We start from the raw sequence: 12,668 nt of genomic DNA on the forward strand, positions 1-12,668 counted from the left end.
CTAGACGGAGGTCCGGGCTAACACAGGGGCTTACACAGCTGGGGACATTCACCTGTCCCCTAGACATTCAGCTTCTCCCTAGAAGGGGCCTCCAGAAGGAAGTACGGAGAGCTGGGAGGAGGGGAGGAGGCAGGAGGCCATCTGTTTGCAGGGCTGGGACTTGCCTTGGGCCCCAGGGCCAAAGATGTCTAATGTGAGGGCTTGGAGATGCAGCTGGGGAGCCAGGGACGGAGAAGCAGAGAATGAGGCTGGATCACAGTCAGACCCCAGGTCAGAGTACAAGACATCGTGTGCTGCAGCCTCCGGCACAGCACGAAAGGACTCCTCACAGCGACCCCTGCAACCTGTCCACCTTGGCCACTGCCCCGACCCCCGCAGGCCCCCACACGAGCCCCCCACCACACACCTTCCACGCAGAACTCCACCTCCTCCAGGTTCCGCAGGGTGATCCGCATGAGGCTGGAGTTGAGCATCAGCTCGTTCTTGTGGGCTGGCCACAGGTATGGGGGTGCAGGGTTCACAAAGAAGATCCTGGTGTCCCCAGTGGACACCTGGTTGTCACAGATGAGGGGGTCTCCAAAGCCGCTGATCACCACCTTGTTGCCGCCATCCAGCAGGCTCTCCCGGGCCACCAGGTCTTTGCCCTTCAAGTACCGCCAGACCCGAACCTGGGGTGGACATGACGGTAGGTGTCATTAGTCCTCTCCTGGGGACGTGGGGGTAGGTGTCATTAGTCCTCTCCTGGGGAAGGGGCTAGACTGGGGGCTTTAGGTGTTTAGGGCAAATGTCCACAGTAGACTCAAGCCCTGGGCAGAGATGTGGGGAGACCTCTGAGTCAGCCCGCTGGGCGGAAGCTGGGGGAAGCCCACACTGGCCACCACGGCCCATGAGGGAACGCTCAGAGATGCGTCGTCACCTGTGAACACATGCCCTCCCCCAGGTCTAACCAACTTCAGCCACCCCAGCTCCAATAACATCCCTATCAGCTAAGGCCGAATTTGGGAAGGGGGCCCACCTGGCTTGGGGCGCCTGCCTTCCACACTTCTCCCCACCTGCCCAGTGCTCAGGGCCCACCTCCCGGCAAGCTTGGGCAGTGGAGGAGGGGGACGGGGCGTCGGGGTAAGGGGCCAGCTTGGCCCCGTGGCTGGGCTGAGACGCCCCTTCCTGGGGCTTCTACAGTCTGTGCACTCAGGGCAGCCTGTGAACCACGAAATCAAGTTTGGGCAGTGCAGGGTGCCCCACCCTCCACCTTCTCAGCTCCTGGGGCCCTGAGGGCAGCTGCTCTGACGGTGGCCTGTGGTAAAGACTACAGCCGACCTGGCGGCCCTCACAGGGACAGGGACCCACGCACTCACGCACTCCCCTGAGAACAAAGCCGGGAGAAGCAACCCCTTCCTCAGGTGATCTGGGGGGCTGGGGCTGCCGGATGGGGGGAGAGACAATGGTTGGCCTGTCCACTGCGCAGCCCCTGCTGGGAGCCTCAGGACTGCGGCATCCGCAGGGACCCCCTCCAGTTGCCCAGGCAGAGCCTCTTCCACGCCCCCCAACAGTAGGCTCCAGGAGGCAGATGACCCAGGCAGGGGGAGGGCCTGGTGGCTTTCATCGCCTTCCCCCACCCCAGCCACACCCAGGAGCAGCGGGGAGGAAGTCGGGAAAATCCTGCAGGGGCCTGGCAAAGTGCCCTGGCCGCTGTGGAGGAGACTGGGCCGGCGGGGGAGCCCAGCTGTAGCCCGCACCGGCCAGTCTGAAAGAAGCTGCCACCTTCTCCACCTCCGTGGAGGGAAACGAGTGGATTTCTGGTCCCAGGAGATGGTTTTGGGGGTACACGGGAGCCGGCTCTGGGTCCCCCGAGCCCCTACTAGGAGAAGATGGTGGGGGTCCCAGCGTACCTACCCCGGGGGCTCCCAGAAGCACCTGAAGGAGAAACCAGGGAAACTTCCCCTCCCCGGGGTGGGGAGCCCCGGTTCCCGCAGGAGCGCGATGGGGCACCGGCCCTGCCCCCAAGCACACGAGGCCCGGTGACGGCCCCGCCCACCTCTCTGCTCCTGCACGCCCCCCCCCCCCCCCCGCACCACTGCGGCACCCCCCACCTGGCTCCCGGGGTTGGGAGCTCAGGCTGTGCGCCCCTTTTTCTCTCCTGACCAACCCCTCTCGCCCCGGGAAAGGCCTCTGGGGAGGGGAACAAGCGGATCCCAGGCCCAGCCCCCGCTCCCCGCCCGGGCAAAGGCCCCCCCTCCCCAGGCCCCTCTCCTTCTCGGCCGGTAGGGAGGGCGCGCGGCAGCCGCAGTCCGTGGGCGAGGTGCACTTGTCTCCGCGAGGAGGGAGGCGGCGGCGGGCGGAGGACGGCGGCGGCGCAGCAACTTTCCCCGGCGCCCGCGAGTTTCCCGGGACCCGGCGACCCCCCCTCCCGGGGTTTGGCGGTCGCCAAGGGAGCCGGAGCGGGGGCTGCGGAGCGACCGGGGCTGGTTCCCACGGCCTGGGGCGGGGGTCCCGGCGGGGCGGCAGGCGTCGCGAGGGGAGGCCGGGGTCCGGGTGGGCGCACCTTGCAGGAGTACGTGTGCTGCACCGGGTCCACGTTGAGGATCTCCTCCACCGTCCCGGTGAGCACCACGTTCGCCTCCTCCTCGCGCCGCTCCAGCGCACGCTCCGGGCATGTCCCGCCGGCTCCGGGCAGGACGCACGCGGCCACCACAAGGAGCGGCAGCAGCGGCCGCAGCGGGCCCGGGTGGGACGGGCCGGCCATGGCGCAGGCGAGAGGCGGCGGAGGAGCGCGCGGGCCGCGCCGGGGACGGGACTGGACAGGACGGGACGCAGCTCCGGAGGCGGCGGAGCGCGGGCGGGCGGAGCGCGGGCGGGCGGGCGGGGGCGGGGCCCGGGCGGCGCCCCTCCCCCTCTCTCCTCCCCGCCCCCCTACCCCCTCCCCGCGCCCTCCTCCTCCCCCTCCTCCTTCCTTCCCCCTCCCGCCCCCTCCCTCCTCCCTCCCCCGGCCCGCCCGGAGGCCGGCGACCCGCGCCGCCGCGAACAAAGCCCCGGGACGCAGCGCCCGGCGCGGCCGTGGGGCGGGAAAGGGGCGGCCCGGGAGGGGGCGGGGAGGGGAGAGTGGGGGGCGGGTCTGGATCCCGCAGGCGCCCCTCCCCCGCCGCGGCCCCCCGGAAGTGCGGCTGCACCCGAGTTAATGCCTAATCTGGAGGAGACGTGACGGGACTGCCGAGGGGCTCCGGGCGGCGCCGAGCCGGGCGGCAGGGCTCGAAGGCCGCCGGGAGGGGCCCCAGACCCGGCCTCGATCCCGCCCCGCAGGCCGCGCCCCTCCCCCGCGGGGCCGGACACCGAGGCTCGGCCGGGCCGGACCCCCCGGGGGCTGCGGCGCGGAGGCGGGTCCCGGTGCCGGGGCGGGCGCTGATTGGCCAGCACGGGGCGCGGCCCCGCCCCTCCCAGCCCCGCCCCCCCAGGCCCCGCCGCGGGGAAGTTCGCGCCCCCTTCCGTCCCGCGGCTGCAAGCGCGGGTCCCGCCACGCCCCCTCCCAGCTCTGGGCCGGGCAACTCTGCAGCTTGGCCTGGCTGGGTGCAGGGGGAAACTGAGGGCTGGAGGACCCAAGTGGGAGCCTGGCCTAGCTGAAGATTGAAAGGAGGGAGCGGAGGCCCCCTTTGTCCCTTCAGAACTGTGTCTAGGCTGGGCGTGGTGACTCACGCCTGTCATCCCAGCACTCTGGGAGGCGGAGGCAGCAAGATCTCTTGACACCGGGTGTTCGAGACTAGCCTGGGCAAAATAGCAAGACCCCATCTCTCAAAAAAATTAAAAATTAGCTGGATGGGCCGGGCGCAGTGGTTCACGCCTGTAATCCCAGCACTTTGGGAGGCTGAGGCAGGTGGATCACGGGAGGTCAGGAGTTCGAGACGAGCCTGGCCAACATGGTGAAACCCCGTCTCTACTAAAAATACAAAAATTGGCCGGTGTGGTGGCTTGCACCTGTATTCCTAGCTATTTGGGAGGCTGAGGCAGGAGAATCGCTTGAACCCAGGAGGCGGAGGTTGCAGTGAGCTGAGATGGTGCTGAGAGGTGACAGCGTGCTGGCAGTCCTCACAGCCCTCTCTCGGTCTTCACGCCTCCTCTGCCTGGGCTCCCACTTTGGCGGCACTTGAGGAGCCCTTCAGCCCACCGCTGCACTGTGGGAGCCCCTTTCTGGGCTGGCCAAGGCGGGAGCCGGCTCCCTCAGCTTGCAGGGAGGTGTGGAGGGAGAGGCGTGAGCGGGAACTGGGGCTGCGCGCGGCGCTTGCGGGTCAGCTGGAGTTCCGGGTGGGCGTGGGCTTGGTGGGCCCTGCACTTTGAGCAGCCGGCCGGCCCTGCTGGCCCAGGGCAATGAGGGGCTTAGCACCCGGGCCAGCGGCTGCGGAGGGTGTAATGGGTCCCCCAGCAGTGCCAGCCCACTGGCGCTGCACTCGATTTCTCGCCGGGCCTTAGCTGCCTTCCGGCGGGGCAGGGCTGGGGACCTGCAGCCCGCCATGCCTGAGCCTCCCACCCCCTCCGTGGGCTCCTGTGCGGCCCAAGCCTCCCCGATGAGCGCCGCCCCCTGCTCCACCGTGCCTAGTCCCATGACCACCCAAGGGCTGAGGAGGGCGGGTGCACAGCGCGGGACTGGCAGGCAGCTCCACTTGCAGCCCCAGTGCGGGATCCACTGGGTGAAGCCAGCTGGGCTCCTGAGTGGTGGAGACGTGGAGAACCTTTATGTCTAGCTCAGGGATTGTAAATACACCAGTCAGCACCCTGTGTCTAGCTCAGGGTCTGTGAATGCACCAATAGACACTCTGTATCTAGCTACTCTGATGGGGCCTTGGAGAACCTTTATGTCTAGCTCAGGGATTGTAAATACACCAACTGGCACTCTGTGTCTAGCTCAAGGTTTGTGAACACACCAGTCAGCACCCTGTGTCTACCTCAGGGTTTGTGAGTGCACCAATCGACACTCTGTATCTAGCTACTCTGGTGGGGACTTGGAGAACCTTTGTGTGGATACTCTGTATCTAACTAATCTGGTGGGGACGTGGAGAACCTTTGTGTCTAGCTCAGGGATTGTAAACGCACGAATCAGCGCCCCGTCAAAACAGACAACTCGGCTCTACCAATCAGCAGGACGTGGGTGGGGCCAGATAAGAGAATAAAAGCAGGCTGCCGGTGCTAGCAGTGGCAACCTGGTCAGGTCCCCTTCCACACAGTGCAGGCTTTGTTCTTTCGCTCTTTGCAATAAATCTTCCTACTGCTCACTTTTTGGGTTCACACTGCTTTTATGAGCTGTAACACTCACCGCCAAGGTCTGCAGCTTCACTCCTGAAACCAGTGAGACCACAAGCCCACCGGGAGGAACAAAAAATCCAGACGCGCTGCCTTAAGAGCTGTAACACTCACCGCCAAGGTCTGCAGCTTGACTCCTGAGCCAGCGAGACCACAAACCCACCAGAAGGAAGAAACTCCGAACACATCTGAACATCAGAAGGAACAAACTCCAGACGCACCACCTTAAGAGCTGTAACACTCACCGCAAGGGTCCGTGGCTTCATTCTTGAAGTCAGTGAGACCAAGAACCCACCAATTCTGGACACAGTGCAACTGCACTCCAGCCTGGGTGACAGAGCGAGACTGTCTCAAAAAAAAAAAAATTAGTCGACGGGCCGGGCGTGGTGGCTCATGCCTGTAATCCCAGCACTTTGGGAGGCCGAGGTGGGTGGATCACTTGAGGTCAGTAGTTCGAGACCAGCCTGGCCAACATGGTGAAACTCTGTCTCTACTATAAATACAGACAGGGCACGGTAACTCACGCTTGTGATCCCAGCACTTTGGGAAGCCAAGGGGGGAGTGGATCACAAGGTCAGGAGTTCGGGACCAGCCTGACCAACATGGTGAAACTGCCTCTACTAAAAAATTAGCCGGGTGACACGCACCTGTAATCCCAGCCAGTCAGGAGGCTGAGGCAGGAGAATCGCTTGAACTCGGAAGGCGGAGCTTGCAGTGAGCTGAGATCACACCACTGCACTCCAGCCTGGGCGACAGAGCGAAACTCCATCTCAAAGAAACACAAAACAAAACAAATACAAAAATTAGCCAGGCGTGGTGACACGCACCTGTAATCCCAGCCAGTCAGGAGGCTGAGGCAGGAGAATCGCTTGAAATCAGGAGGCGGAGCTTGCAGCGAGCCGAGATCACACCACTGCACTCCAGCCTGGGCGACAGAGTGAAACTCCATCTCAAAGAAAAACAAAACAAAACAAATACAAAAATTAGCCAGGCGTGGTGACACACACCTGTAATCCCAGCTACTCAGGAGGCTGAGGCGGGAGGATCACTTGAGTGTGGGAGGTGGAGGCTGCGGTGAGCGGTGATTGTGCCACTGCACTCCAGCCTAGCTGAGAGTATGACCCTGGGAAAAGTAAGTAATTTTTTTTAAAAAAGGACTGGGTCGGTCAGGCCCAGTGGTTCACACCTGTAATCCCAGCATTTTGGGAGCCCGAGGCAGGCGGACCACTTCAGGCCAGGAGTTCAAGACCAGCCTGGCCAACATGATGAAACCCCATCTCCACTAAAAATACAAAAATTAGGCCGGGTGCGGGGGCTCACACTTGTAACCCTAGCACTTTGGAAGGCTGAAGCGGGCGGATCATGAGGTCAGGAATTCGAGACCAGCCTGGCCAATACAGTGAAACGCTGTCTCTGCTAAAAACACAAAAAAAAGTTAGCTGGGCGAGGTGGTGGGCACCATTAATCCCAACTACTCGGGAGGCTGAGGCAGGAGAATCGCTTGAACCCGGGAGGCGGAGGTTGCAGTGAACCGAGATGGCGCCACTGCACTCCAGCCTGAGCGACAGAGTGAGACTCTATCTCAAAAAAAAAAAAAAAAAAAAGCACGGGTGCGGTGGCTCACGCCTGTAATCCCAGCACTTTGGGAGGCCGAGATGGGTGGATCACGAGGTCAGGAGATTGAGACCATCCTGGCAAACACAGTGAAACCCCGTCTCTACTAAAAATACAAAAAAAAATTAGCCGGGCGTGGTGGCAGGTGCCTGTAGTCCCAGCTACTCAGGAGGCCGAGGCAGGAGAATGGCGTGAACCCGGGAGGTGGAGCTTGCAGTGAGCAGAGATCGCGCCACTGCACTCCAGCCTGGGCGACAAAGCGAGACTCCGTGTCAAAAAAAATAATAATAAAAAGGACTGGGCCTGTGGTGCCCCTCTCACCCCAGGCTAGCTACAGATCTCTGAGCCAGAAGCCACAAAGGAGGCCCTGCCCTGCCCTGCCCTGCCCCCGTTGGGGGTTCAGGAAAGGCCCCTGGCTAAGTGCTTCACTCGCCCATTGTGACACAGGGGTGAGGTGGGGACCCGGACACAAGGCTGGAGCCAGGACACCCCCTGCTAGGCACATGCGGGCACACGGTGGTCCTGGTGCAGCCAGACGGGGGTCTCCCCACCTGGATATGGACCCCCACAGACCAGGGGGGGACTGTGTGTCTCCAGCCGGATCCTCCCGAGGGCTCTGAAAGCTGAGGCCCAAGTGCCCAGAGTCCGGACTCTGCATGTCCCTCTGTGCCCCGTCCTCGCTGCGTCCCGGCCGACATCCGTGCCCCGTCCTCCCTGCATCCCGGCCAACAGCTGGCTTCTAGGAGACTCATTTAGCAAATTGGAATAGGAGAGACAGAGAAGGGTGCATGGGTGGGGGAAGGGGTGTAGCTTGTAGCTTGTACTGAATTGGGGGCCCCCCACCGGGGACAAGTTCTGCTTCCTGGATGGTGTCAGCCCCAACTCCAGGTGCCTCCACGGCTGGCCACGGCCCCTCCCCTCCACGGCTGGCCACGGCCCCTCCCCTCCACTGCTGGCCACAGCCCCTCCCCGGCCCCTCCCCTCCACTGCTGGCCACGGCCCCTCCCCGGCCCCTCCCCTCCACTGCTGGCCACGGCCCCTCCCCTCCACTGCTGGCCACGGCCCCTCCCCGGCCCCTCCCCTCCACTGCTGGCCACGGCCCCTCCCCTCCACTGCTGGCCACGGCCCCTCCCCTCCACGGCTGGCCACGGCCCCTCCCCTCCACTGCTGGCCACGGCCCCTCCCCGGCCCCTCCCCTCCACTGCTGGCCACGGCCCCTCCCCGGCCCCTCCCCTCCACTGCTGGCCACGGCCCCTCCCCTCCACTGCTGGCCACGGCCCCTCCCCGGCCCCTCCCCTCCACTGCTGGCCATGGCCCCTCCCTTCCACTGCTGGCCACGGCCCCTCCCCTCCACTGCTGGCCACGGCCCCTCCCCTCCACTGCTGGCCACGGCCCCTCCTTCACGCACAGCCTTGAGGGGCTGTGCTTAGCCACCCAGGCTGTCTTCTGCAGCTGGCCCCAGTGGTGATGTGAGTGCTCAGGAGCTGTCTCTACCCCTCCCTAGCCCAGCCCAGGCAGGTGGAGCAGGCTGTGTAGGCTGGGCTAGGGACGGCTGAGGCCCCCAGCCCCCAGTTCCTATGGAGAGCCTGCCTCACAGCCCACTGGGCAGGCCCCAAGGACTCACCCCTTACTGCTCCCAGGGGCCCACTGGGAGCCTCCCCTTTTGAGCTGAGCAGGCCGGTCCCTGCCTAAGCCGTCTGCTGTCCCAGATGGAGGACAGGTAGGATGGGCTCCAGCAACTGTATCTCTTTTTCTTTTCCTAGAAGTTAATTTCCCAAAGGGCGGGGAGAGCTGTCTTACTTCAGTTTCGGGGTGGGGGGCTCCCTATTTTGATCCCTCGAAGCTGTAACTGCAAACCCTTAACCCTTCGCTTGGCAGCCCAGGCCTGGTCACCAGGATGGACCCTGGGTTCTACCTCCTGACTTCTCCCGCCCCATCACCAGGGGTCTGAGGTGGACGCTGGAGGAGGGGCAAGCACAGACACAGAGGCAGCCATTTCTCTTTACAACAGCCTTTATTTCCGGCCCTTGATCCTGCTCGGATGCTGGTGGAGGCCCTTAGCTCCGCCCGCCAGGCTCTGTGCCGCCTCCCCGCAGGCGCAGATTCATGAACACGGTGCTCAGGGGCTTGAGGCCGTACTCCCCCAGCGGGAGCTGGTCCTCCAGGGGCTTCCCCTCGAAGGTCAGCCAGAACAGGTCATCCTGCACACCCTCCAGCCCGCTCACTTGCTGCTTCAGGTGGGCCACGGTCTGCGTCAGCCGTACCTCGTAGGTGCTGCTGCGGCCCTTGTTATTCCTCACCAGGATGTTCAGAGGTTCGTCGCATTTGTCCACCACCAGCAGGACCGTGCTGCCGGGGCCCAGGCCCTGGCTGGCAAGGGGGACCCTGTCCTGCAGCGCCACACCGCTCGGGTGGACAGCCAGACGCTGCTGGAAGGCGTGCACGCCGATCTTCTGGGTGATCTGCGCCTTCAGCTCTGACACCGACATGGAGTTGCTCAGGGACACCTGGAATTCGTTGCCCGCCAGCATCTTCACCGTCAGGTCCCAGCCCTGCAGGCGTCACACAGGCTCAGAGACTGCGGTGCCAGCCCCAGGCCCACCACACACAAGGCACTGGCTGCAGGGCGAGCTCCTGTACTCAGGGACAGTGCTCCCTCCTGTCTGTCCTCTACATCCCGTCGGCAGGGACCCCAGGCACAGAAGGCACTGAGGGCTCATTACTAGAAGGCCAGCTGCCCACCGCCATCCCGTGGCCTCCCTTTACCTGCTAGGGTGCCCCTCTGTGCCCCACCCTGAGGATCTCAGGGGTGACCTGCTTTCAGGAGCACACTTAGAACCTGGCCAAGCTCTGAGCAGCTCCGCTCTCCGTGCACCCCTGGGAGACCTTGGCTGGGGAAGGGAGACGAAAATGGGCTGGCACAGAGCCCACCTCCCCCCACCTGTGACATCTGCCTTACCATGGCTGTGGGCTGTGGGCTGTGGGCCACGGCACGAGCTCCTGTACTGGCAAAGATGAGTTCGCTGCCTCTCAGCCGCCGGCTTCCGCAGGCAGCACCGGCCCTATTATAAGCCTGAGGCACACACGTCAGGGGGCGTGCCGCCGAGCCTGCGCTGGTGGCCAAATTTGGCTTCAGTTTCGGTTTCCCTTTCCCGAAGCATGCCCCAGAGTGAACGGAAGAAACAAAACCGAATGACCGAAAGACAGGGAAAAGCAAAAGTGGGGGTGGGCAGGGTCGCAAAGGCACTGTCAGGGCCGGGGACTCCGGACAGCGGACGGCATCCCCACCCCCACCCAACGCCCTGGAAACACCTAAATATCGCGCATTCCAGATCCTTCACAGGATGCACTAAAGCTGTCGTCACATGGACTAATGGTTTCATTTTCCATTTACCAACTTGCAAAATTAGTAAACTTGGAAAACATCCCCATGGTTAATTGAGAAACAAGAACTCCAAACTACCCAGAGATAACAACACTCGGTTTAGGGCAGTATTTGCTCAGATTGGTGTTTTTTTTGTTGTTGTTTTTGTGTTTTTGAGACAGGGTCTCTCACTCTGTCGCCCAGGCTGGAGTGCAGAGGCACGATCTCATCTCATTGCAACCTCCACCTGCCAGGCTAAAGCGATCCTCTCACCTCAGCCTCCCACGTAGCTGGGACCACAGGGGTGCACCACCAGGCCCGGCTAATTTTTTGTATTTTTAGTAGAGATGGGGGTCTCGCCATGTCGCCCAGGCTGATCTCGAACTCCTGGGCTCAAGTGATCCACCTGCCTCGGCCTCTGAAACTGCTGGGATTACAAGCGTGAGCCACTGCACCTGGAGCCTCAGATTGTTTTTTAATAAAAGAGAACTATCTTTTATTTTCTACAAAAATGAACTCTGGGACACTATTGAGAAAGTGAAAAGACAATCCATAGAATGGGAAGAAATATTTGCAAATTATCTATCTGATGAGGGCATAGCATCCAGGACATATAGAGAACTCTTACAACTCAATAAAAAATAAAAATAAAAATTAAAAAAAAGGCAACTCAATTTTCAAATGGCCAAAAGACTTCAATAGACATTTCTCCAATGACATAGAAACGGCTGTAAAGTGATGTTCAACATCATTATTAATTGGGGAAATGCAAATCAAAACCCCAGTGAGATGCTATTTCCTACTGGTATGACTATAATAATAAAAATAAAGGCCAGGCCGGGTGCGGTGGCTCACGCCTGCAATCCCAACACTTTGGGAGGCTGAGGCGGGCGGATCATCTAAGGTAAGGAGTTTGAGACCAGCCTGGCCAACACTTTTAGTAGAAACCCCATCTCTACTAAAAATACAAAAATCAGCTGGGCGTGGTGGTGCACGCCTGTAATCCCAGCTACTTGGGAGGCTGAGGCGGGAGAATCCCTTGAACCCAGGAGGCAGAGATTGTGGTGAGCCAAGATTGCACCAATGCACTCCAGCCTGGGCAGCAGAGCAAGACAGTCTCAAAAAATAATATAAAATAAACAAAAAGGCAGTAACAAGCACTGGGGAATACACAGAGGAACTGGAATCCTGGTACATGCATTGCTGTTGAGAATGTAAAACAGTGCGGCCGCCGCGATGCTCAAAACATTCAACAGAATTATCGGGAACCCAGCAGTTCCACCTCTAGGCATGTGTCCAAAAGAATTGAAAATAGGTGTTCAAATACTTGCATACAAATGTCCATGGCAGCACAGTTTACAATAAACAAGTAGCAGGAACGGAGCACACGTCCATCAGTGATGGATGGACACACAAAGTGTGGAATGTCCACACAACGGAATATTATGCAGCCATGAAAAGGACTGAGGCACTGATTCATGTGAAAGAACCTTGAAAACGTTATGCTAAGTGGGAAGAGCCAGACACGAAGGCCGCAGAGTGTTGGTTCCATTCACCGCAGGGGAAACAACCGGAACTGGTAGACCCGCAGCACAGGAAGCCGACCCCGTTACCGGGGGCCAGGGAGGGGGAGTAGGGGGTGATTGCTTCAGAGCCACAAGCCCCTTTGGGGGTGACAACGTTTCAGAACTCCACAGAGGTGATGGTCGGACAACGTGGTAAATAACTAAACGCCACTGGATTTCATTCTTTAAAATGGTTAGTTTTATGTTATATGAATTTCACATCAATAAAAAGCAAAGGTGAAAAGGCCTCACCATACTTTCACCGTTTTGTAACTTGCTTCATTCATGCAACAGTGTATCATAAACATCTATCCAGGCCAGGCGGCTTATGCCTGTAATGGCCTGTAATGCCGGCATTTCAGGAGGCTGAGGCGGGAGGATCATTTGAGATCAGGAGTTCGAGACCAGCCTGACCTACATGGCGAAACCCCATCTCTACTAAAAATACAACAACAACAAAAAAGGCCAGGTACAGTGGCTCACGCCTGTAATCCCAGCACTTTGGGAGGCCGAGGCAGGCAGATCACCTGAGGTCAGGAGTTCAAGACCAGCCTGGCCAATATGGTGAAATTCTGTCCCTACTAAAAATGCGAACAATTAGCTGGGCATGGGCCGGGCGTGGTGGCTCACACCTGTAATCCCAGCACTTTGAGAGACCGAGGCGGGTGGATCACCTGAGGTCAGGAGTTTGAGACCAGCCTGGCCAACATGGTGAAACCCCATCTCTACTAAAAATACAAAAATTAGCTGGGCGTGGTGGTGGGCGCCTGTAATCCCAGATACTTGGGAGGCTGAGGCAGGAGAATCACTTGAGCCTGGGAGGCGGAGGCTGCAGTGAG

At 60.6% G+C, this 12,668-nt stretch overlaps 2 protein-coding genes across 12 annotated transcripts in view; both read right to left on the reverse strand.

The window, feature by feature from the left end:
- Positions 1–2,829, reverse strand: part of AGRN (agrin) — a 34,680-nt gene extending 31,851 nt beyond the window's left edge. For 8 of the 11 annotated variants that reach the window (XR_008621389.2, XR_008621387.2, XM_055099851.2 and 5 more), the window contains exons 1-2: positions 2,543–2,829; positions 407–668 (exon numbers count right to left, since the gene is read on the reverse strand). Coding sequence is in view for 9 of the 11 variants with exons in the window: in XM_055099851.2 (XP_054955826.2) it covers positions 407–668; positions 2,543–2,743 (463 nt within the window). In the remaining 2 variants the exon portion in view is untranslated. The remainder of the gene's footprint in view (positions 1–406; positions 669–2,542) is intronic. The other 3 variants (XM_055099855.2, XM_055099830.2, XM_055099853.2) reach the window with 2 other exon arrangements.
- Positions 2,830–8,895: 6,066 nt separating this feature from the next.
- ISG15 (ISG15 ubiquitin like modifier) lies at positions 8,896–10,199 on the reverse strand. The gene is made up of 2 exons (XM_055100229.3): positions 9,860–10,199; positions 8,896–9,452 (listed from the first exon to the last, which is right to left on the reverse strand). Exons 1-2 carry the CDS (start codon positions 9,860–9,862, stop codon positions 8,958–8,960), a joined length of 498 nt encoding a protein of 165 aa, XP_054956204.1. The 5' UTR covers positions 9,863–10,199; the 3' UTR covers positions 8,896–8,957.
- Between the last annotated feature and the right edge of the window lie 2,469 nt (positions 10,200–12,668).

This window comes from Pan paniscus, chromosome 1, assembly GCF_029289425.2.
Source record: "Pan paniscus chromosome 1, NHGRI_mPanPan1-v2.0_pri, whole genome shotgun sequence".
NCBI classification, from domain to species: Eukaryota; Metazoa; Chordata; class Mammalia; order Primates; family Hominidae; genus Pan; species Pan paniscus.